Source organism: Manacus candei, unplaced genomic scaffold (assembly GCF_025592945.1).
Source record: "Manacus candei isolate 608988 ecotype Guabito, Panama unplaced genomic scaffold, ASM2559294v1 h1tg000014l, whole genome shotgun sequence".
Taxonomy (NCBI): Eukaryota; Metazoa; Chordata; class Aves; order Passeriformes; family Pipridae; genus Manacus; species Manacus candei.
Window position 1 is genome coordinate 959,500 of NW_026138062.1, and position 21,413 is coordinate 980,912.

General features: G+C 36.3%; 1 protein-coding gene across 2 annotated transcripts in view; it reads right to left on the reverse strand.

Annotated features, from left to right (window-relative positions):
- Window positions 1-21,413, reverse strand: part of TPP2 (tripeptidyl peptidase 2) — a 52,378-nt gene that overhangs the window by 13,724 nt on the left and 17,241 nt on the right. Inside the window, exons 11-24 of one of the 2 annotated variants that reach the window (XM_051780585.1) lie at window positions 20,472-20,620; window positions 20,229-20,344; window positions 18,470-18,638; window positions 16,415-16,572; window positions 14,798-14,874; window positions 13,836-13,942; window positions 12,878-13,032; window positions 11,690-11,806; window positions 9,986-10,086; window positions 7,875-7,971; window positions 7,471-7,608; window positions 6,423-6,667; window positions 6,140-6,218; window positions 4,189-4,227 (exon numbers count right to left, since the gene is read on the reverse strand). In XM_051780585.1, coding sequence (XP_051636545.1) covers window positions 4,189-4,227; window positions 6,140-6,218; window positions 6,423-6,667; window positions 7,471-7,608; window positions 7,875-7,971; window positions 9,986-10,086; window positions 11,690-11,806; window positions 12,878-13,032; window positions 13,836-13,942; window positions 14,798-14,874; window positions 16,415-16,572; window positions 18,470-18,638; window positions 20,229-20,344; window positions 20,472-20,620 — 1,747 coding nt within the window. The remainder of the gene's footprint in view (window positions 1-4,188; window positions 4,228-6,139; window positions 6,219-6,422; window positions 6,668-7,470; window positions 7,609-7,874; window positions 7,972-9,985; window positions 10,087-11,689; window positions 11,807-12,877; window positions 13,033-13,835; window positions 13,943-14,797; window positions 14,875-16,414; window positions 16,573-18,469; window positions 18,639-20,228; window positions 20,345-20,471; window positions 20,621-21,413) is intronic. The other variant, XM_051780586.1, reaches the window with a different exon arrangement.

Sequence of the window (21,413 nt, forward strand, 5' to 3'; positions counted from 1 at the left end):
TATTAAAAGAGCTTAGAGAATAAGAGGTACACTCTTTTACACAGACTTCAAACTTATTTCATGGGATAAATAAAGTTTAGGTGCTTATAATATTTAATTACATATAATTTAACTATAACAAGACCGTAAGATGGATTGAAAGCTTCTTTCTCTATTCTACCTGCAAACACTAGGATCATTTATAAAACCTGGCAACCCCCTGGATATCAGAAGATCTCTGAATGGCACTGTCATTGCCATCAAAGAGACATTCATCATTAGAAACTAAGGAGAAGAAAGGCAGTTCTTTACAATTCAGCACTTCAGCTGGTTTTCTTATTCAAACTTCCCTCTGAACAGAATTCCTAGAATAGTGTACTGATTTTACATACACCTATAAAAAGATACAGAACTGCAGACAGATAAAGATAGCAAGTGAGAATATTATCCATTGAAAAAAATACTTTAAATAATCTTTCAAATTAATGCAAAATATGCTTTTTGTTTATCCTCTAAAAATTAGTGGAGTATTAAAAACTTTGGAAGTAGATAGGATATGCACTTTGGTCAGTGTACTCTGTGTAGTTTGATAAGCCTGAATTTACTTTTAACTAGAACTACAAACTGCATCCATAAACAAGAACAATGTGCTCAAAACAATCACCTCTCAAAAGAGCTTAATTAACTATTAATTTTGCTTCAAGATTTTAATTTTTAAAGATTTTTGTCTAGTGATTCAATTTCTAGTCCTTTATGTGGAAAACACATATGAACTACTGTTTTCTGTACTTCAAAGCATCCACAGCAAAACTAACTACAGGCAAACAGCTCCTTCAAGAAACACATCCCAGGTCTCATTTTTCATTTAATATGCATCTGCATATTAATACAATTCTGCATACACACAATTGAATGCACATATGAAATTTGAATCTGCTTTAAGATGCATACAATTTGTGCAGTGTTGCTTATTTTTATGATAATACTCTAATTTAATGGAAAATTAAGATTCTTGAAGTCATCAGCCAGGCTTACACAAAATTTTATTAGGCACATACTTCATCCTATTTTTGAAGGCCTCATGATTAAACAGGGATAGTGTCTTAATGCTCAAAGGAAGTCACCCTTCATGTTTGACTTCACAATGCTATTTATTAGTCTCCCATTTGTACTTATCAATACCTGCATAATGCGTTTCTTGCTTTAAATCAGAGGAAAGAACGGTAGAACAGGGAGAAAGATGTAGAAATTTTCTATCCCTTGGCTAGTTGTTACATATTGCTGTTCAAAAGCTGCATTATGCAAAACAACACAAAATTATTGTTACAGACCAGAAAAAGTCAATGATTTGTTTTTCATTCTAACTGGGTTCTGGACTAAACTTAGAGACAAGGGGAAAAAGTAACGAGATTGTAACTGCTTTATAATCAGTAATTGTAAAAACAAAGACACCTGCTTATTGCATAGAGAGAACATATTGACATTTTTGTCCAAGTTATAAAAGAATTCACTATCTTTGGAAAACTAGGCTGCTACTTCCTGGCATAACCACAAACTGCTTTTATGCAATACAGAGAAGCTGTTCAAACTGGGAGGACTGGGTGATAAACCAGAGGATCATGCTGCCATCCAGAGGGACCTTGACAGGCTGCAGAAATGGGCTTGCAGGAGCCTCATGAAGTTCAACAAGAAGAACTCAAATAGAATAAATCCAGGCACAGAACATGCTGTGGGGCAGCCAGCTGGAAAGCAGCTTGGCAGGAAAGGACCTGGGGGTCCTGATGGACACCAGGTTGAACATGAGCCAGCAGTGCCTTTGTGGTAAAGAGGGCTAATGGTATCCCTGGTTGCATTACACTCACTATCAGCAGGTTGAGGGTTGTGATCCTTCTCCTTTGCTCTGCAGCAGTGAAGCCTCACCTGGGATGCTTCGTCCAGTCCTGGGCTCCCCAGTAAAAGAGACATGTGAATCTACTGGAGCAAGCCCAGTGAAGGTCCATGAAGATGCGAAAAAGATGTGAAACAGCTGTGACTGTTCAGCCTAAAGAAGGCATTTGGGGGGTGTGGAGCATTTGGGGATTGAACTCCTCTATCTGTGTAAATACCTACAGGGAGAGAGTAAAGAGAAATCCAGACTGTCTTCAGTGGTGCATAGTGACAAGACTGGAGGAAATGGCCATGAACAGAAACACAGGAGGTTGCCTCTGGACATCAGGAAACACTTTTTCACAGTGAAGGTGACTAGGCAGGGCATAGGTTGCCCAGAGAGTTTGTGTAGTCTCCACCCTTCAAGATACTCAAAAGCCGTCTGGGCATGGTCTTGGGAAACCAGCTTTAGGAGACCCTGCTCAAGCAGGAGGGTTAGACCAGATGACCTCCAGAGGTCACTTCCAGCCTCAGCGGTTCTATAATTCTGTGAAAACAGAAGTACTTTCAAACAACCAGAAATACTTGCTCTGGATCTCTCACAGAGTCATGCACATGTGTGCCAGCTAACAAGTTCCATCCCTCCTCAACTAAAAAAAAAACCAAAACCCAGAAACCCCAAAACAACAAGAAAATCCTTCCACAGACCAGTCATTGGTACCAAAACAAAAAAAACCCACACATAAAATAAAAATGTCACATGTAAATTAACACTCCTAATCTTACAAGAGGGCCTGGACTTGTCTGTGAAAAATACGGAAAGTCTACACATACTTTTTTGATCAACTGTGTCACAAAAAAACCCCCAAAAACCCAAGTCTTCTGTGCTGGAAAACATTTTACCTGCATGTAAACTTAGGACAGGGCAGGGTAAGTATTGAAACTTGTAAACTAGGAAGGCCTCGGAGTTGTATTCTCAGAAAAATGCATTAATTAATAGAGGTCTTACAGAACAATGCTGTGAAATGCATTGTGTTTTATTTATTTGCTGCTAGTACACTGATGAGTAATAGACGGAAGTAACAAGAGCAGCGGTTTTTATTTTGACTTCGAGTGGGTATACTGCTCAGCTCAGTATATCTGAACACAAATCTCTGTTCAAAAAAAAAAAAAAGAAAAAACCCCAGAACATGAAACCTCTAATCTGTTTAACAGGTTTTGTTATGCAAATTAAATTATGAGTAGAGTTTAACTCCCTTGTTAGAGATTCACTTTGTGAAGATTTTATACCCTATTCATCAGGAAGCCATGCATTCACTTACTAAAAGTGATCTGCATTCACTTACTAAAAGTGATCTGCATGATTTTCAGATATGAAAATAAAATTCAGCAACGTGCACTAAAATCCTTCCTTGTAAAGCCTAATCACATTCCCACACAGTTATTACACCAAAACCAGAGTAAGTTAGCAGGTTCAGTTATAAATTCACTGTTAACAAAATAGCAGAATGTGGCAACAGACTGAGTTATCCATGGTTCTCAGATCTTATTTCTAACAAGAAAAAACCCAGTAACCTTATAAAGGTAGTCTAACGGAGTATTCTTTGCATTCTTTTAATAAACTGTTTCACACTCTGACTTCTGGTAGACTATTGTATTACCTGATGTAAAAATACGAGAAAGCACAATATTAAACGCTGCTGTATTGAAAGTCACTCACCCCCTACCTAAAATATCTTATATGTACTCCAAAATTCATTCTGTAAATTCTACTACCTGCTACACAACTGTATAAACTCTAGACTGTAACAAAATACATTCAATTTAAGTAGAAACATGAACAAAGAGACTTTTCCACCAAGTCCATCTCACCTAAGGAAAATATTGCTTCCTACAGTATGTTTTTTATGACTGTAATGAAGCCAACTCTCAATTCAGTAGATTAGGTATAGAGTTAGATATTCATTTACTCAATTCTATATCAATGGGTTAGGTTCGTAATCAATTCTCAATATGCAGACAGAATAGGCAGAAACACTTGCCTCAGAAAATCTAGACCACAAACACTTAAGATTCCTGAATATTTAATAATGAGAAAAAATACAGGCCACTAATCACCACATGCATTTTACACCACTTATTGCAAAAGTATACACATGCTCACGTGCCTCCCAGTGTTTTGTCATTCTACCAGTAAACATACGTAAGGTGCTGAAATAAATAATTCAGGTCTAAGTAGGTAGATAAAGGAGACAAATTAAAAACCAAGACTGGTAGACAAATTCTTTAAGTCATATGCAAAAAGACTTAAGCATATCTTTTTCAAAAACTAACATTCAGTACCTTTTTAAATTTTCCTTGTCGTTTTGCTGCAGACTGCCCCTGGGAGTTAGAATAACATACTGTAAGAAAACATGCACACACCACACAGGATGGAGACACCTTCTCTGTACAATTATAGTCATACTTTCAACCTACAGATTGCCAACTTTTAGAGTCACATCTATGTTCAAACATGCTCTTAAAGCATGCTCTTTCATGTTTTCAAAATTAATAAAACAATGCATCATTGTGTATACAGTCCATTCCTCCTGTAAGATAAGCAAGTGTTGTTAACCACTTAGCTTCAATTAATAAATTACAGAAATTGAGTCTCAGAATTTTAGTTTTTAGATTGTTGACTGTTTACTGGCATTGTTGTATTTCATAATAAATATACAGAAATTAGATACATTTTCCCTTACCTTGCATCCACCTGCTGACTTAGAGACAACTTTGCTGCCTAGTCCTCCTTTTTTGTCTCCTGGTACGTATTGAGATTCACTAAAGGCAGCAGAAAGTATCTGATGCTATTTGATACCATCCTTTTTCCAGTGAAACATGACCATAACAGTAATGCCTTAGACTATGACATGAGACACGCCTCAGCTAGAACTTCTCTCCGAGAAAGAAATTTTTCTCCATCACATGAAATTTGACAGGCAGTATCTACCTATCTCCTACTTCCTATCACAGAAACTACTGTACATAGCCACTTAGTCTGGTTTTAAAATAAAATGGGCAAGAATCACAACCAATAGTTCAAGGAAGTGCAGAATTCTAGTTAGGGAAACTATACTACACTAGTGTAATGAATTTACCACAGATTTCATAAAAGCACACTTACAACCTCACAGGAATCACAAAGAAATAATTAAACTAGGTATTTTAGAGTTCCTAGTTACTGGATTTTTCCTCACTGATATGTAAATTCTCCTGACAGACATTATCTCACCTGCAGTTATACACAATCTGCCCCAAAAGTACTAGCTACAGCCAAATCAGACTGAACGAACTAAACTTTTATGCTAGACAAGATGTAAAGGTATATGCCCCCCTATTCACAGAAACCTATTTTGTATGAAAACATACTCTAATTTCATATATATTGTTCAGCCACATCTAGCGATATATAGACATAGACGAACTACCTTTTAAGTACTAACAATCACCAGGATTGACTAAAATTTAATCTCAGGTATGACATCTGTTTAAAAATAGCTAGGAGAATCTTCTAAACACTGTACCACCAGATACACAGAAAATAATTGTGCTTACTACAATCACTGTTGCAATAGAAAGTCATACAAGTTAAAAACCATTTTTTCACAGGATGTTGCATTATGAGCAAAAGGACCCTACAGTTGTTTTTCTAGCATCACACACAAAGATCTTATCTCTTGCTTTGAAGCATACAGTCGTACTAGTGGTTGACAACATCAGTGTCTAGCAGGTAAGAACATCTATGTACTTGAGTCAGCAAAATTCCTACTACTTGGTAACAGTAACACGAAGGTATTTAGAAAACACGTGTTTTTGCTCAAAACTGTATGCATGCAAGGAAGAGTACAGGTGCTTGTTACAGAACCAACATGCACAAAACACTACAGATGCATGTATTTTTCATTCAAAAATTACAGTAAGCTATGGAGTTATAAAAATCAATTTTAAAGGCTCCATGCCAACAAAAAAGCAGTTGCTCCTAGAAATAAAAAGGTTTCAGAGTGAAAGAACTAGAAGACACAATTTGGAAAATGCAACTAAATTTGAAATTAGAAGATGAAAATAAAATTAGAGATACTTAGAAACTATGCTGACTTTATAATGAAACAACTGCTTCTAAAATGCATTATATATTATCAAACCTAACGCTCTTTAATGTAATAAACCCATACAATATAATACTTCCTGGCATGCCATTCACTTGCTACAAAAGTTTCAGAAAAAGAAACTGTCATCCATCTCATATACTCACAGCTTTCTTTCCAAGTTCTGTTTTAGATAGTGTAAGACTTCCTGCAAGATAACATCCTGGTCCTGCTCCTTTAGGTATTCTGTTCAAAGAAAGTAAGTTAAGTGTTAAAATCAGGTTAATTAAGGTTCCATGAAAACTACAATGAAGAAGCCAAATAGTGAAAGAGCAACACAAGAGGAATTACCAAGCCTGAGTAGGTAGACACTATTCAAGTATCATTTTAGTTAGGTGCAGAGGCAGCTGGTTAGACGTAGATGGGAAACACAGGACTTCAGTAACTTACTTGTCATCAGGCAGAGATGTAACAAAGAATGGCTGACTGTGTTTTGGTGGTAACGTCAAACTGTTGGATTTCTTCTTCCCTAAGAGAGCAAGGCTATGGTTTTCATAAATATCTAAGCTCAAGGTACTAGACAACCTGTGAGAAACAATAAATGGAAGGTCTTTGATGCGATCCAGTTCACTGTTCTGTTCATGACGAATTTGTAACCGAATAGTGTAATCTCCTTTTTCCAGTTTCACAGAATACTGAAAGAAAGAAGTTCTCATAAATGTCTGGATTAAATATTTCACCATTCACAAAAAACCACAAACCCCAGAAATAAAACTGTCATGTTCTTCTTGATCCATATAGCTCTAGCCATTTAAATATATTAGATTGCTTGGTTTTGGAATCTCCTGAAAACAGAGTGCTTTCAAGACAGGATAGCAGCCAAAACATGTTTTGTACTGAGGGAAAAAAAATTAAGTTTTCAGACCACTAAACAGGCACAGATCAGAATTCCTGTTAAGCTTTCAGTTCAAAACCTCTGCAGGTTTGCCTTGATACACTTTCAGTGTACTATGTTTGGGTGCTCTGGGTTGAGATCACAGAACCAGCACAGAAAACCACAGCCTTCATAGATACAGAAACCTCTGATTTAACAGCAGACAAGTCAAACTACAGAAAAATAATGGATTCTTTCCACCTCACATAGAAAAGTTTACGGTATTGTCTTTGTAAAAACCCCAAACATAAAGACACATAAAGACAAGATTTTGAATTCACTTCTTGAGAAGCGCCTGTCAAAATCATAAGTTAACAGCTTTTCCTGTTTCTCCTTCCTTAAAAGAGGAAAAAAAATCATGTTCTATTTAATGGACACAAACCTATCAATTTTTTAAAGACAAATACATCACCATTGACTATGTCTTCTTGAGAACACATAAGAACATTATATCTATGCATCAGGAAATATTAAGAGCCAACAGCAGGGCTAGGTGGTGAAAAAGAATGAAAATTTTCACTGTCTGCAGAAAACAGAAGGTAAAATATATACATTACTCTGTACCTGGTGTGGATAGGCATCTCCTGAACCCATTTGTCTTTTGTTCTGGTCAAAAATAATCCACAGCTGACTATCAAATTCAGATTCATACAACAATTCACAAAGAAGTGGACAGCTTGGAGTTACTTCTCCACTCTTAGGCTATTAAAAGAAAGGTCAAGGCATTTAATCTTGTACAGAATAAAACAAGTACAATCCTTATACACATGCTCTAAAAGATAACTGAACTGTGGCCCATTTCATGCAACAGCAGCTCTTTAAGTGGACCAAATCAGAATGTTGATGTAGAGTCCAGAGTGTGAATCTAGACCTCCTTTCTGACAGGAAGTTAGTTAAAATTAAGATCTATCTGGTTTTAGAAAACATGCTGTACTTATCACCGACTTTTAAAAAAACAGTTACCTTACCTGATGAAAATTATATGTCAAAATCATCTCATACAGTTGACGGTTATTTGGTAAAATATCTCTGGAACCCAAAGGTTTTATTTTTGCACTCACTGGTCTGCAGTTAAACAACAAAAAACAACAAAAGGTACTCTTAAGAAACATGTATCCTCTACCAAAATTTGTCTTAAGTAGAAGCATATTCTGAAGTACAACTGAATTCAGCAAATGCAATAACATCTCTTAAATATTGTAACTATCCAAGCAGCATATACTCTTCAGTTAAAATTAATGTCAGTTCAAAAACAAGGTTTAATGACATTACAGACATAGCGAAAAAAAAAAGAAGCCAATGTAGCAAGCGTGTCTAAAACTCAAAATAAAAGGTCATTTAAAAAAAAAAAAAAAAGGAATACCAGACTCAGGTTTAGGAAACAAACAAACAAAAAAAAAATCAGGTTACACTTCTAGTATCCATACTGAAATCAGCACTTGTATTCATAACAAAAAGATTAATGGTACGGCAATTAGGAGACAGAACAAACAGTTGATAATTCCTTGTTATAGAAGACTGTAGCATAAGAGAATCTATAAGAGGCCTTGAGAAATCTGAGTAGTAATATAGAAGAATGTACACTACAGAGAGTGTATGTTAATTCAGAAACAGTTGGGAAAAGCCACTGCTCAGGGCAACACAAACACTTTAGACATTAAGTATCAAAGAATATAAACTAAATAATAATGATATAGGAAAATCTGAGCTTCAGAAATAAAGAGTAGCAGAATCACGGTGGCCTGGCATAATTTAAGTTTACATTTCATTCATTCAATCTGACAACCTTTAACTACATGATCAGAATTCTTCTCTAAGATTCTGCCAACTCTTTCACTGCCAAGAGCACAGACTAGTCACCCAGTAAGATGTGTATGATGAGTCAGACCACGTGTCCATTTAACCCAGGTTTCCTAGTCTGGTAAACACTAGGTAGACTGCTGACAGAAGACTTAAGAACCGAGTAATACCACACATGATACACCTCCCTAACATTCACCCTGCCTCCAAGCATTTGAAACAAGAGACAGAATGAAAAGCCATTCAGTATTTTTCTTCTCTGTGTTATGACTCTTTAGTTCACTCAAGAAACACTATTCCTACCTTAATTTAAATGCATAAGTATTTCTCCATAGTTTACTTAATTGCAGTTCATTTACTGTCAGACAAGCGCCTTAAAGACTACAAGGACTTAAGAGCATCTCCATTTTTCAAACCAAGAATGAGGCAAAGCTATGTTAAGGGACTGTTTTATTTCCTCACTTAAGGCATATCAAATTGAGTATTTCTGAATATAACATTAGGTGACAAGTTCATTAAACAGTAAACTCTTAGTGACCTCAATTCCAGTTACAAGTATCCAAAACCTCCAGACAGAGATCCCAGGTCTCCACTGACAGGCCCAAATAAAGGAAAACTTTGGACTACTGAGCACTATGAAATTGTCTGTCTCACATCTTAAAAGCACCGGTTAAACCACATGGCATTTTTTTATCCTTCTGAAGTGACCAACTGTAATAATTGCTGCACTGTTTAGGAATTTTCCAACAAAGCTTTTCCTCCAAATCAGTATTGCTGTCAAACTGACAACAAGATAAAAACAGCTTTCCACAAAAAATTCTGCACTAGATTCTACAAAAACACTTCTAATCAAGCAAGAGAGAAGAGTCTTCCCATGTTGAAACTGGGCAGGATCTGAAGCAGCTGCTTAAAAAAAAACCATAAACCCAAGCCAACAAACAGTAGCACCAAATAACTCTACAATTTGTTTCTTTATGTATTAAAGTGCCTTTTAGATATTAAAAGGTATTTTACCTCTAAGTGTCTCCTTCAGAAGCAATGGAATATTTTTGTATTTTTTTTTTAAATTAGCTTAAGGAAACTAATTTGTATGGAAAGAAGTCACCATAAAGAAACCAAAAGAGGGAATGCTGAAAAATTAATTGATGCTTCCAAAGCTACTTTGAATTTGACAAGAATATTGTTGTAATTTTGAATTTCACTGTTAACATGTTACTGTTTTAACCCTACGCACAATTAGTTTTCCCACTCTCCCAAAACAGTTCCCCAGAAACTCTACCTGAGCGTTTGAACCCAGCTTTTCAGATTTATGCATGGAGCAATATCTTCATATTTCAACAGGGACTGAACATCAAATCGTACGATGCCTTCTGAAGCATGCTATAAAAAGAGTATATAACAATTAGGCTTCTGTGCACTTATAATATCAGATGTGGACCACCTGTTATATCCCTCAAAAATATAACACAAGCTGTAATTATTTACACTTTAGCAAGAATACTGCATGATTTTGAAAGTATCACAAGTGCTTCTCTATTTTACAACAGCAGACATACCAGGACTTGCAAAACTTTAGCAAGTGGGGCTACAGTTTTATTTATGTACTTACATACTTATATTATTATAAGTATATATATATATATGTAATATATAAATACTTTGCATAGAACTGACAAGTCATACTTTGAGCAAGGCTGGATTTTGTTTGTGCATTTGGGATGATTTTTTTTCAATACGTAACTCAATATATACAAGTATTATTTATCTAGAATATTAAAGCTAGTATTTTATTGTGCTTCTTAGGATTATTATTACAGAAGAGCTTAACTCTGCAAAAAAGAAACAATACTACATAGACAGACCTAGTGATGGGCAAAATCATTTGAAAACTTTCCTTTTAGCAGTATCCCATGACAAAGACTATACATGAGCACTATTAAAATTTATTTTATGAAAGTCACCAGTGCTCAAAAAGGAAGAGCAAAACTGTTCCTATTCTCTCAATTTAACTCTCCATTATTTATTTGACGTAATCCTGCTGGGCTGGGGGCAGCTGCTGTGCACACCACCACCACCAGATCCTTCTTTTACTGTTCTACTGGTTGAAGACCCTGGGACCTTAGCACATTGCACCCACTCTTTTTTCCCCAGTTTATTCAGCTCTTAGAGCCTGACTACATCTAAATTCACCCATGGGACAACTATAATTTGCTCTGGCTTTCAGCTGAAAAAAAAGAGAGGAGTCAGGATAAACTGGCATGGTGTTGCTTCATGTATGTATTTCCCTATCAGCTCTCGAAGAGCTCTCTCCTGAGCGAGGCAGTGTCAAGCTAAGCCAGCTTGCATAGGACAGCAAAAATATAGGACCAAGACAGAGTACTGTAACTATTATGACACTAACATTTTAAGCAACTTTTCAAATCCTTTAGTGTCACAGAGCCTTAGTCATCATGACACTGACCCATCCACTGTGCCTTCAACTGCCCTAAATGATGACCCTCAACCCAATCAGCTTGATGACTCTCAAGCTAATCTCAATAAAACACTGAACAGAAAATAAATTTTAATTAAATTTTATTCTGAATATGATATTGAGAGTATTGTCTTTTTAGCAATGTTCGCCTAGATATTCAAGTTCAAGAACTGTGGGCCCAGTGAAATTTATTTACACAAACACTTGCTAGTGTAAGCGTATTTACAATTTCAGCCTTTGAGTATGTTTTTTCTATTGGTGTTGAGTTTAGGGGTTTTGCTTGGGTTCTTTTCCTTTCTTTTCCCACTACTGATTAACAATGAAAAGGCAAAGAAAAAAACGCATAAATAATGGTAATGGGCATTTCTATGGGACTGAACTATTTTGCAACTTTTAAGAGAGAACATGAACATCTCTCTTTCTAAATACAGTCAAGAAGGAAAAATCTTTCTTTTTTGAGGTACCATAGGATTTCAAAATAATTAAAAGTAAACACTCTGGAAAACTTACCATGTTTAGCTGAGGAGCAGCGCAAAGTACACCATGGAAAGAAATTGTGTAATTAATGCTAACATCACTAAGGCTTGCCCACCACCGAGCAACACAAAATTCAATTGTTTTTCCAGCCTGGGTAAAAAAAAGCACAAAGTTAGACTCAAGCGCCCATCTTCCTCTTCTATTGATCCCAATCCCCAACCTCCTTCTCCCAAGACAACAAAAACATCAGAGTACAGCTCAAAAAAGACCTCTTATGTCCAGTTTACTCCAACGGTACAGATTTGTACCAAATAAGACATACTTTGTTAAAAAACACAAGACAGCTCCAAAAAAACCAGGATGACTGATGAATGCATCAGAACAAAGGGTGTTGGGATATACCCTACACAGAACGGTAAAGTTTTTAAAGGTTACCTTTTCCTTTCTTATCCTTCAAACTAGGCAGACAGGTTAGGTCATAGATGAGTTTAACATATGTGCCCCAGAAAACACCTATTAGAAAAAGAGATCCCACTCCCTGCCTAAATAAGATGACATGAAGCTTGAGAGCTTTGGGTTGATTTTATTTTTGTCTGGTTGGTGGGGTTTTTTGTTTGTTTTGTTTTTTAATTAATATGATAAAATTCATAACGTGTCAGTGGGACCAATTTAGCTTATGGTCCCCCACTAGACATTTTCACACAGGTTAAGAGACTGAATAGCACAGAAATTATAACTACTCTTTGGCTTTAGAGCTATACAACTAAATTGAGCAAGGCAGGGGACAAACTTCAGAAGGAGGCTCTGTTATCCACACCCCTGAACTATTAGCTCATTCCCAGGTTGTGTTCTGGACTCTTGAGCTAGCATTATCTAAGCTAAGCCTGCTCTACCACCTATCACCTGGCTTAAACATCAAGATGTCCCAGACTACCACATTAACCACTAAACTACGGCTGAACTAAAGTCATAGTTCCTACTTGAAAGGGAAACAAACTGCTTTGTATAAACAAGTAGAAACAAACTGAAGACATTAGCATGTACTATATTACTAAATAGCTCAGAAATCCTAGAAAGCTATTAGACTGAAAATCAGATGCGCTAACTACTGTAACAAACACATGATTTCTTGGGTTGGGGGTTTTTCTTTGGAAAAAAATCCAGAACAATGTTATAATGCATGGATACTTTATTTACCCCACACCACCCTAAGTAACTTACTAAGACAGGAAATGCTTCAGTCACTGATCCTTTTTCTGGTAAGGATGAAAATTTGTAGAACTCATGACTTCTATATGCCTTTTGTTTCACTAGTTGAACAGCATGAAGCACAAACTTGGCAGTCACATCAGCTGAACATGAACTCACTGTCACTTCTAGGTTATAGAAAAAGAAATTAGGTTTAGTTTCAAGACCCAAGAATTTTAGAAGGAAAGCAGAGATTCATCAGAGAAACACTACTTTTGCAAGTCATTTGTAATTTAAGTTATGCAGCAGCCCAAGTGGCTCCATATGTGAAAAATGCTTATATATCAGTTATTTTCAAAGACCCTTTCAGATCAAGGTAAACTAGCTACGTTCAGAGAAAAATTAAAAGAAACATTATGTTTCACAAATGGTGAAAATTAACCAGATACTACAGAGTACAATCTGTACAGGACAGACTACTGAATTCCAAATTAAGAGTCTTATCATTAACTTCTGTTTAAATGAAAGATTTTTGTAAGGATTATTATTTAATAATTTCATGCAGGAATACGAGGGAAAACCCCCTTTTTTTCCTTTTTCCAAATTACAGGCTACTTGCCCCTTATGAAAATCACACTTTCTTCAGTTCAACATCTTTCAACACGGCATCCATACACCTTAAAAACTAGACAAACCTCAGACAGTAATACTTTTCCATAAACATGGGGCATTCCTCCAGGTATAGGAAATCATTTCAGATTGTTATTTGCTGGCTTCTTTAAGACTGAGAATCATGATCCTACTATACCAAAAAACATAGGATAATTCACAATCACTCCTTTAAGAGCTTAAAAATCAAATAAATATTTTACATATTCATGGGTTGAATCCTTCAGTATTGATTCAGGTAGAACTTAAAATGATTTAAAAATAACTTTGTCAAGTTTGACAGACGTGATTTTTTATTTAATTAAGGTGGTTATTTCCTCACCAGCCCATGTAGATCCCTGTGGAACATCAATGAAATGCCTTCGGATCTGACCAGGTTTAAAATGAACATCTGTATATGTCAGGTCATAGCTGGATGATTCATCTACTCTGTATGTCAAAAGGAAAACACAAATCGTAGTCAAACAAGCTGTGAAGTCAATATTTAAAGTATTTTTAAATGCAAAAACACTCTAAAAATGTCTACAATAAGGATATTTAGTCCTCAGCACCAATTATTTTAATCCATAATAGTACAGAATCTGACAGCACAACGTATCCAAAAGATGTAAAACATCAGCTCCACCACAATAAGTAAACACCCTCCCCACCTCCCTGAAGTTACAGCACTTAAACGTAAGTATCAAAGAATCCTCATTTTCAGTGGATCTGCTCTTCCTGGCTGAGTGAATTGCCACTGAAGTGAGCCAAGGTATGAAAGAAGCAATATCTCTGTGAACGAGTCAGAGAACAGTTACTTCCCCCCCCTCACTGCCTCAGGGCAGATTGTTCACCAAACAGGTTTAATCAAATACTGCCTTTCCCTATCAACATTGCTGAAGTCATGTTTAAAACAGTGATGGACACAATACTATTTGTTAACTCCCTATATTAAAGTCATGACCAAAGTGTATGCCAATGTACAATGGCCAAATAATGCCCTCTGCCTCTGTGTACTCTAGTCCACCAGGCAGAAATGAAAAGCCAACTCCAGTTGACCTACAAGTATGAGTACATTGATAGATACTTTGTAAAACAAGCCAGAAAGCATCTGTATTCTGATGGAGCAGGAAGCTGCTGCCACTGTGGCTAAGCCTACCAGAACACACTGCCTTCTGGCTGCCAGGACCAAAACTATGAAAACGTCACAGCTGCCTGTTTGCTGTAAGAATCTTTTCAGGTGTCTACTCCCTTAACAGAGTTAGTATTAAGTTCTAGAACTCCCAGAGTTCTGGGTTTACTGACCTTGTTGGTATAACAACAGTGATTGGAACTCGGAACAGAGGGCCTGCATTAGGCGTTGCTGTATCATATCCACACACCTAACAAAATAAATACAACTACTTAAAATCTTTGGTCAAAACTAAACTACAGAAGATAACATTCAATTTAAACTACTTGCAGAGTATTTTGAATCTTTGTAATAATCACTGAGAAACAAAAAGCCATTTGACCACTGTCACCCTAGAAATAATAAAACACCAACAACCCCCGAGGAAAAAAAAAATTAGTTTTCACACTGACTCATTTCAGTCTTTCCCCAACAGTCTTCAAACTTTCAACGCACATTTGATAGTTCCTATATCAAAAGCTCAGCCTAGTTTCAACTCAGAATTTGTCCCAAACAGACTTACTTTAGTTCAGATATTTTTATTGTTATATAAAAAATATTTTTATTTTTGTCTTCCAGGATTATGTTAGAAAAAATATAATTTGATTTACCATGCTTTTCACAGCCAAGCTTTAAATACTATCTTTGAAAAATATGTTCAATCACAGAATCTCATAACGGTTAAGGTTGAAAGGGGCCTTAAGATCATTAAGTACCAACTCCTCTGCCATGGGCAGGGAGTCCTTCCACTAGATTGGGTTGCTCAAAGCCCCATCCAACCTGGTCTTTAACATTGCAAAGGATGGGCATCCAACAGCTTCTCTGGGCAACCTGTTCCAGCATCTCACCACTCTCACAGTGACTTTGCTAAAATGTTCTCAGTGGTACCATAGAAGACTTGCAACTCTAAACATCTTAAGCAAGCACTGTGAAAGAGAAAGCTGGTATCATCTTTATTATGATCAAGTACAATGCAATGAAAGCATTTCAATGTTAATATAAGGTTTGTGATAAGGATAGAGAGGGTTGAAAAATATTTGTTGTTGGTGGGTAACTTTCGCAGGAGTAAAAGAGGATGACTGGGAGAGTAAATGAGAAATTTAATGCCTTTGTTATTAAAATTTGACAAAATTTGAATGTAGATACTCAAAGTCAGCTACATCTTCCAGTACACAGCCATTACCACACACTTTTCTCCTTCGCCTTCCAAAATGGGATGTAGTAGAGGTAAGGAAACAAGAAAATATGTTACATCACTGTAATCACAGGAGCAACTTCTAAAGCCAAAGCAAAATCTTGGGTCCATTTAAGGTTGCATGGCAACATCACAAAAGCCAAGCCAGTCCTTAAGCCACCACAGAAGAAATATTTAAGACCTCACAAAAGCACAAATCTCTATCCTCAATAACAGTATCTGTCAATTGAGACAGATAGCCAAAGGTTAAAATATATCCAGAGGAAAAAACTTAATCAATGGTTATTTATTTGGTTTATATTTTTTATATATTTTTATTTTTTTAAACATAGATAATCAAAGTCCTACTGGCATGTGCTACACACCATTGTATAGCATAATCATGGTTGAACCCTGGCTTCAGCCTTCTATAGTGAAATGGAGTGTGGCACTATTTTCTGGTCTATACAGCACACAGACTTGATTTCCTTAAAAATTACTTCTATAAAAAGTTGATAGAGACCACATGAAAAGGAAAGAGCACACAATCTCGCTTAGAACATCAATATTTCCATACTTCTGTATAATGTACTCCTTCTCTGAGGCCACGTGGATCCACACGAATATTTATGTGTCGACACTGGTTCATGAGCTCTAAATGACTAGGACACTGGACCCACAGTGCATTTGAGGTTAAAGCTAAATGAAGCTGGAGAGATATTCTTTCAGTATTTTCTGTCAAGAAACAAATTTAAGAAACAAGTCAGTAACACAAATATGGGCACGTAGCCTGCTATAAATGCAGCATTTACTATTATGTCAATAAAATGTAATAGGAATTAATTCCTTAGGGCACTTGGACGTCAGATTCTGCACAAAGGGTAGTGTTCTATATTACTTCTTTTAACTTGAGAAAAACAGAATAGCAGCAGTATGTAGTAAAATAAAGTTTGTATCCAACTTTGAAAGTCCTCCCCCCTAAAACAGTCAAACCCAACAAAGCCAAAGGTAGGATGGTAAGCAAATGCTTCAGTTACCCACAACATAGTCTGGAAGTAGTTATAAACTTCCTTCTACAGATAAAGTGTTGCCTAATGCAGAGAAATACAATAAAAAGCAATCCCATTGATTCTGAACGTTATGTTAATTACCAAATTACATTATCAAGCAACCTAAGCAAGAAGAAAAATCTTTTAAAAATTACTATGATAATCTAGTTTGACTTTGCAAATAGTCAGATTCTATAAATTAGCTTTTATGTCAAAAAAAGTGCTAAGCTTCCAGGAAAGTATCCAACTCAGTTGAAATGTTTTAGTTATTAAAAACCAACTTCCTCCTCCAAAGATAACACCTCCAAAACCTTTTTTTCTGGTTTCCTGTTCCTAATTAAGCTTAGGTTAATTTTCAAGACATTTCATCACATCTTTATTAGAGAAAAGAGCATTCTATTATGAGATGTAATTCCTTTATGGGTAGATGAAAAGCTCAAAGAGAGCTTCAACAGACAGACTGAGCAATGAATGTCCCTTAACCACTTACTACAGTTTCTCAGACTCAGTCTTGTTGAAGACACCAGACACAGCACAGAAATAACAACTGGACAGGTACTAGGGAAACAACAGCATGCTACAAGCTTCTCACCCATTACAAATGCTTAATTGTTTTCAAATTGTTTGTTTCCTGCAGAAGAGTCTAGTGTATGATGACTTCATTTTTTTGTGTCACATGTTAAATTTAAAATGCACTGATTGCAATATAAGCTGTCAAATAACTAAGCTATTCTGAGTCAGTAACCCATCCCAAAAAATACCCTTTCTTCCCCTAAGCAAACTCACCCCCTTTGCCACATGCCAACCTTCTTGAGAATCTCCAGTTTTAGGAAAGGAATTAATCTCAGTAACAAGCTCTCACATGGCTCATTTTTCAAATACAATGTAATTCAGTCTCTCAGTGAGTTCCAATTTTCATTAAATAAAGTAAAGCAGGGCAAAATGGTTTACAGAAAAAAAAGATGTCAAATCTTATTTTGATCTGCATAAGTTACTTTTACTCTGTAACTATAACCTGTATCAATTGCTGTATTGCCCCTAGATATATTTATGATTATCAATTATTAGATACTGAATGGAAGTCTAGATTGTTAAACAAGATTTTTCTCAGGTTGTGGAAACTTAAAGTCCAAATCTAAAATTTATACTCTTTAAACAACTGAGAAACTAATTTCTGGGTAAGTGCTTTCATCTTTAGAACAGTAATCATCCCTTGTCAAGAGTTATCTACAATAAAGCCCCTATAGTTCTATAATTTCATGAAACATCAGGAATGTTTGACTTTTTTTTTTTATTTTTACCTAGTTCCATAACTCCACTTTAAATTTCTACAGAACAGAGATTCTTTCAGTGGGAGGAAGCATGAAGCAACAGACTCTCCCAAAACATTAAAGCACTGCAGTTATAAGTCTGAGGTTAGAATGGAAAAGTTTTAGTTGTGTCTTCATTTACCATGAAATTTAGAGTTACAGTGACTCCTTTTACAGTACAGGTTCCTATCACTCCTCATTATCAGAACTTTTTGCTTCAAGATCACGCTTTTATGTCCCCACCCACCTTCACATACAAAAGCTCTTTCCTACCTGTATTCTCAGGAAAGACAGGTTCTATGCCAACCCCATGATCAGATGGTGCAGCTATCTGGGCCGGATCTCTGAGGTAGATTCCACGGTTGCTGCCAACAGTAACTGTAAAGCCGATGTTGCTTGTGAATGACGAATTCTGAATGAGGTAGTCATAGGCTTTATCAACCTGTTAGAAAGAACAAGTTATAAATTAACAAATTGCTACTTAATAGTAATTTATGCATATTCTCTTCAACATGAAGTGTTCAGCAAGCACAGCAACAGTGAAGTACCTCATGCTACCTGAGCCACATGTGCTTCCACAATACCAAATATAGAAAGTGAGGCAACTTTTCCTGTCTGCAACAGCCACACAGGGCCCAGAAAGCCAAGAACATTTAAAATAAAAAGGCCAAGTCTCCTCTGCTACAAATCAATTAACAAATTCATAACACAAGTTTTCAGAGATGACCTCAAGGACAAAGAGGACTTCAAGGCCCAAACCTATGATACCAATTCAGGTGACTTTTTCACAGGTGAAGCAACACTAGTTAAACATTCAAAACTTTTATACAACAAAAAGTTGAGCAATTCAAAAGAGACAAGTAATATGGGATGCCCACGTAAGTTTTAAAAATTGGTATGAAATAAGAGAATCAGGCCATGAAATCCATCCCTAGGTCTAAGTAAATGAGCTGTCATAGTAACCTTGTAGGACAAATTCAGCTTTTGTTTTAAGAAGACAACTGTCTAACTTGCTTGCTATTTTACTGACTACAAAAATCTTACATTCTCTTCTACTTGGCAGCAAGGTACCTTCACCAGCAAAGATTAGGGTGCTCTCCTTTGGGAGAAGTGTACATACAATAGCCTTGTCTCACAGATAGTTCTAACCACATTTTAACACATGCTTTAATCACAGGCTACTAAAACACAAAGTATAACTGGTGCATTCCATTTTTCTGCAGCAACGTTTTCTACTTGGTATGGTTACCACCACTGCTGCCTTTTGTGTCATCACAGATGTGCTCAGTGGACATTACCTACTACATTCTAGCATCTCCAGAGTGTGAGTTTAGGAATGAGCAGTTAATATCTACCATCTTGAAGCATGAGAGAAAAATCTCAGTACTTCTTTTGACTAGGATGGGAGTGACTGTAGGCAAAAAAGACCAGTAGCTCTGTAAGAATACAAGCTTATGCATACGGAGACACTAATTCAGTATGCCTTCATCATACAAAGGATCACATCAGATTGCCAAGTCACTTAAAAGTCCACAGGATACAATGAGCACTTCAGTGCAAGCCTGCAGCAAAGTCACTGCACAACTGCAGCTGTACTCCTATGTGAACCAGCATGGGCATTTATTTTCACTGCTCAGAACTTACAGTTCCAGCTTTTGTCTGAACAGAACAAGTTCAGTTCTCTCTGACAATACATAAAAACATTTTTGGACATTAGGACAGAATTTAGGCACACATTCAAATGTGGGTGATAAAAACCCACATTCCATTTTTATTTCCATGTACTTTTTTGATGAGCCTAAAAATGTGTCCAGTTAACACATTTATTCTATAGTAACTGCATGCTGAAACTGGAAGAATTTCTGATTTTTTCTCCCCTCCCACTACATTCCCTTCCTCTTGCTCAAACAGATCTGAGAATCAAATAGCATGAGAGCAAACTGAGTGAGATCAACAAGAAAGCAGCTTTTTTGTGGGTTAATTTTCCACTGACAGTTACTTATATTATCCTGGAGTTTTTGCTAGCAAATACCTGAATAATACCATGTCCTTGTGCAAACACTTCTATGTTTTCAGCTTTCACTGCAGTATTTTCTAAAGCTCTTCTGACAGAATGTACAGTGTAGTGAATACCATTAGCTTTGAGTCCTGAAATTAAAAGTAAGGGTGTTATTGGACACAACAAAAAATTTGAAAGCTACAGCATTTTTTATGAGGAAAAACTATTTAATCTCTTTTAGATAACCCATCTAAGTTTAACATTGTAGCACATTACCTGACAACACTAATGCAATGCCTCCACATGCATTGGGAGAAGACATGGATGTGCCATTCATGAGTTGTGTTCCTCGCAGAGTCCAGTTTGGAACAGAAGCAATAGCACCTCCTGGGGCACTAATACTTACTCCAAGGGCTCCATCAGTGCTAGTGTTTAAAAAAAATTGGTTAAAAAACAAACTTTTTTTTTCTGCACAATTTATCTTGAAGTTATCAGTACACTTCAAAAAATTTTAGCTTTAGGGAACATTTGCAATCTATTACTTTATTAAATCCATTAACCCATTAAGCCAAGACAAAGCACGGCAACAAGTAACAGTTTAAAATGTCACATTAATCATCAGCTATGCCTGTTTTACAGTGAAAGGTTTCTAAATTTTCACCCCTTCGATACTCTTTGGTTTAGCCAGCAGACTATCTTCTGAGATTTGAATTAGAAAACGCACGTAAACAAACCTATTAAACACTTCAATACATAAAATAGTATTTTACACAGCCTATTAAATGGTTACTATTTTTACAGAAAAATAGTAAAAGGCAGAGGAAGGTTAGAAAAGATCCAAACCCCAGATGTCTAATTTTCTATGTTGCCAGTTCACTACCAGGTCGAGTTCTGAATTACAACAAACAAACCTGAAACAAGGAGGGCAGGGGAAGAACAAAAAAAACCAAACAGAATGTCAAGAGCTGGATCAGGATTAGTTAGGCCTATCTTTCACAAGCATATTTAAGAACAGAGCAAGGATCTCTGGCACAGTTAAAGCATCATCTAGTTTTCAACTCTACGAGCCAGATATGCTCCATCTTTCTTGCTCCAGATAGACAAAAATTGCATCTCTTGAACAAGGACAGCACTGTATCCAAGCTATTGGGTTCTGTAGAGAGGCAGGGTATTATAGGGCATTTATATACCACACTAACAATTTCTTACGTCTAAAAT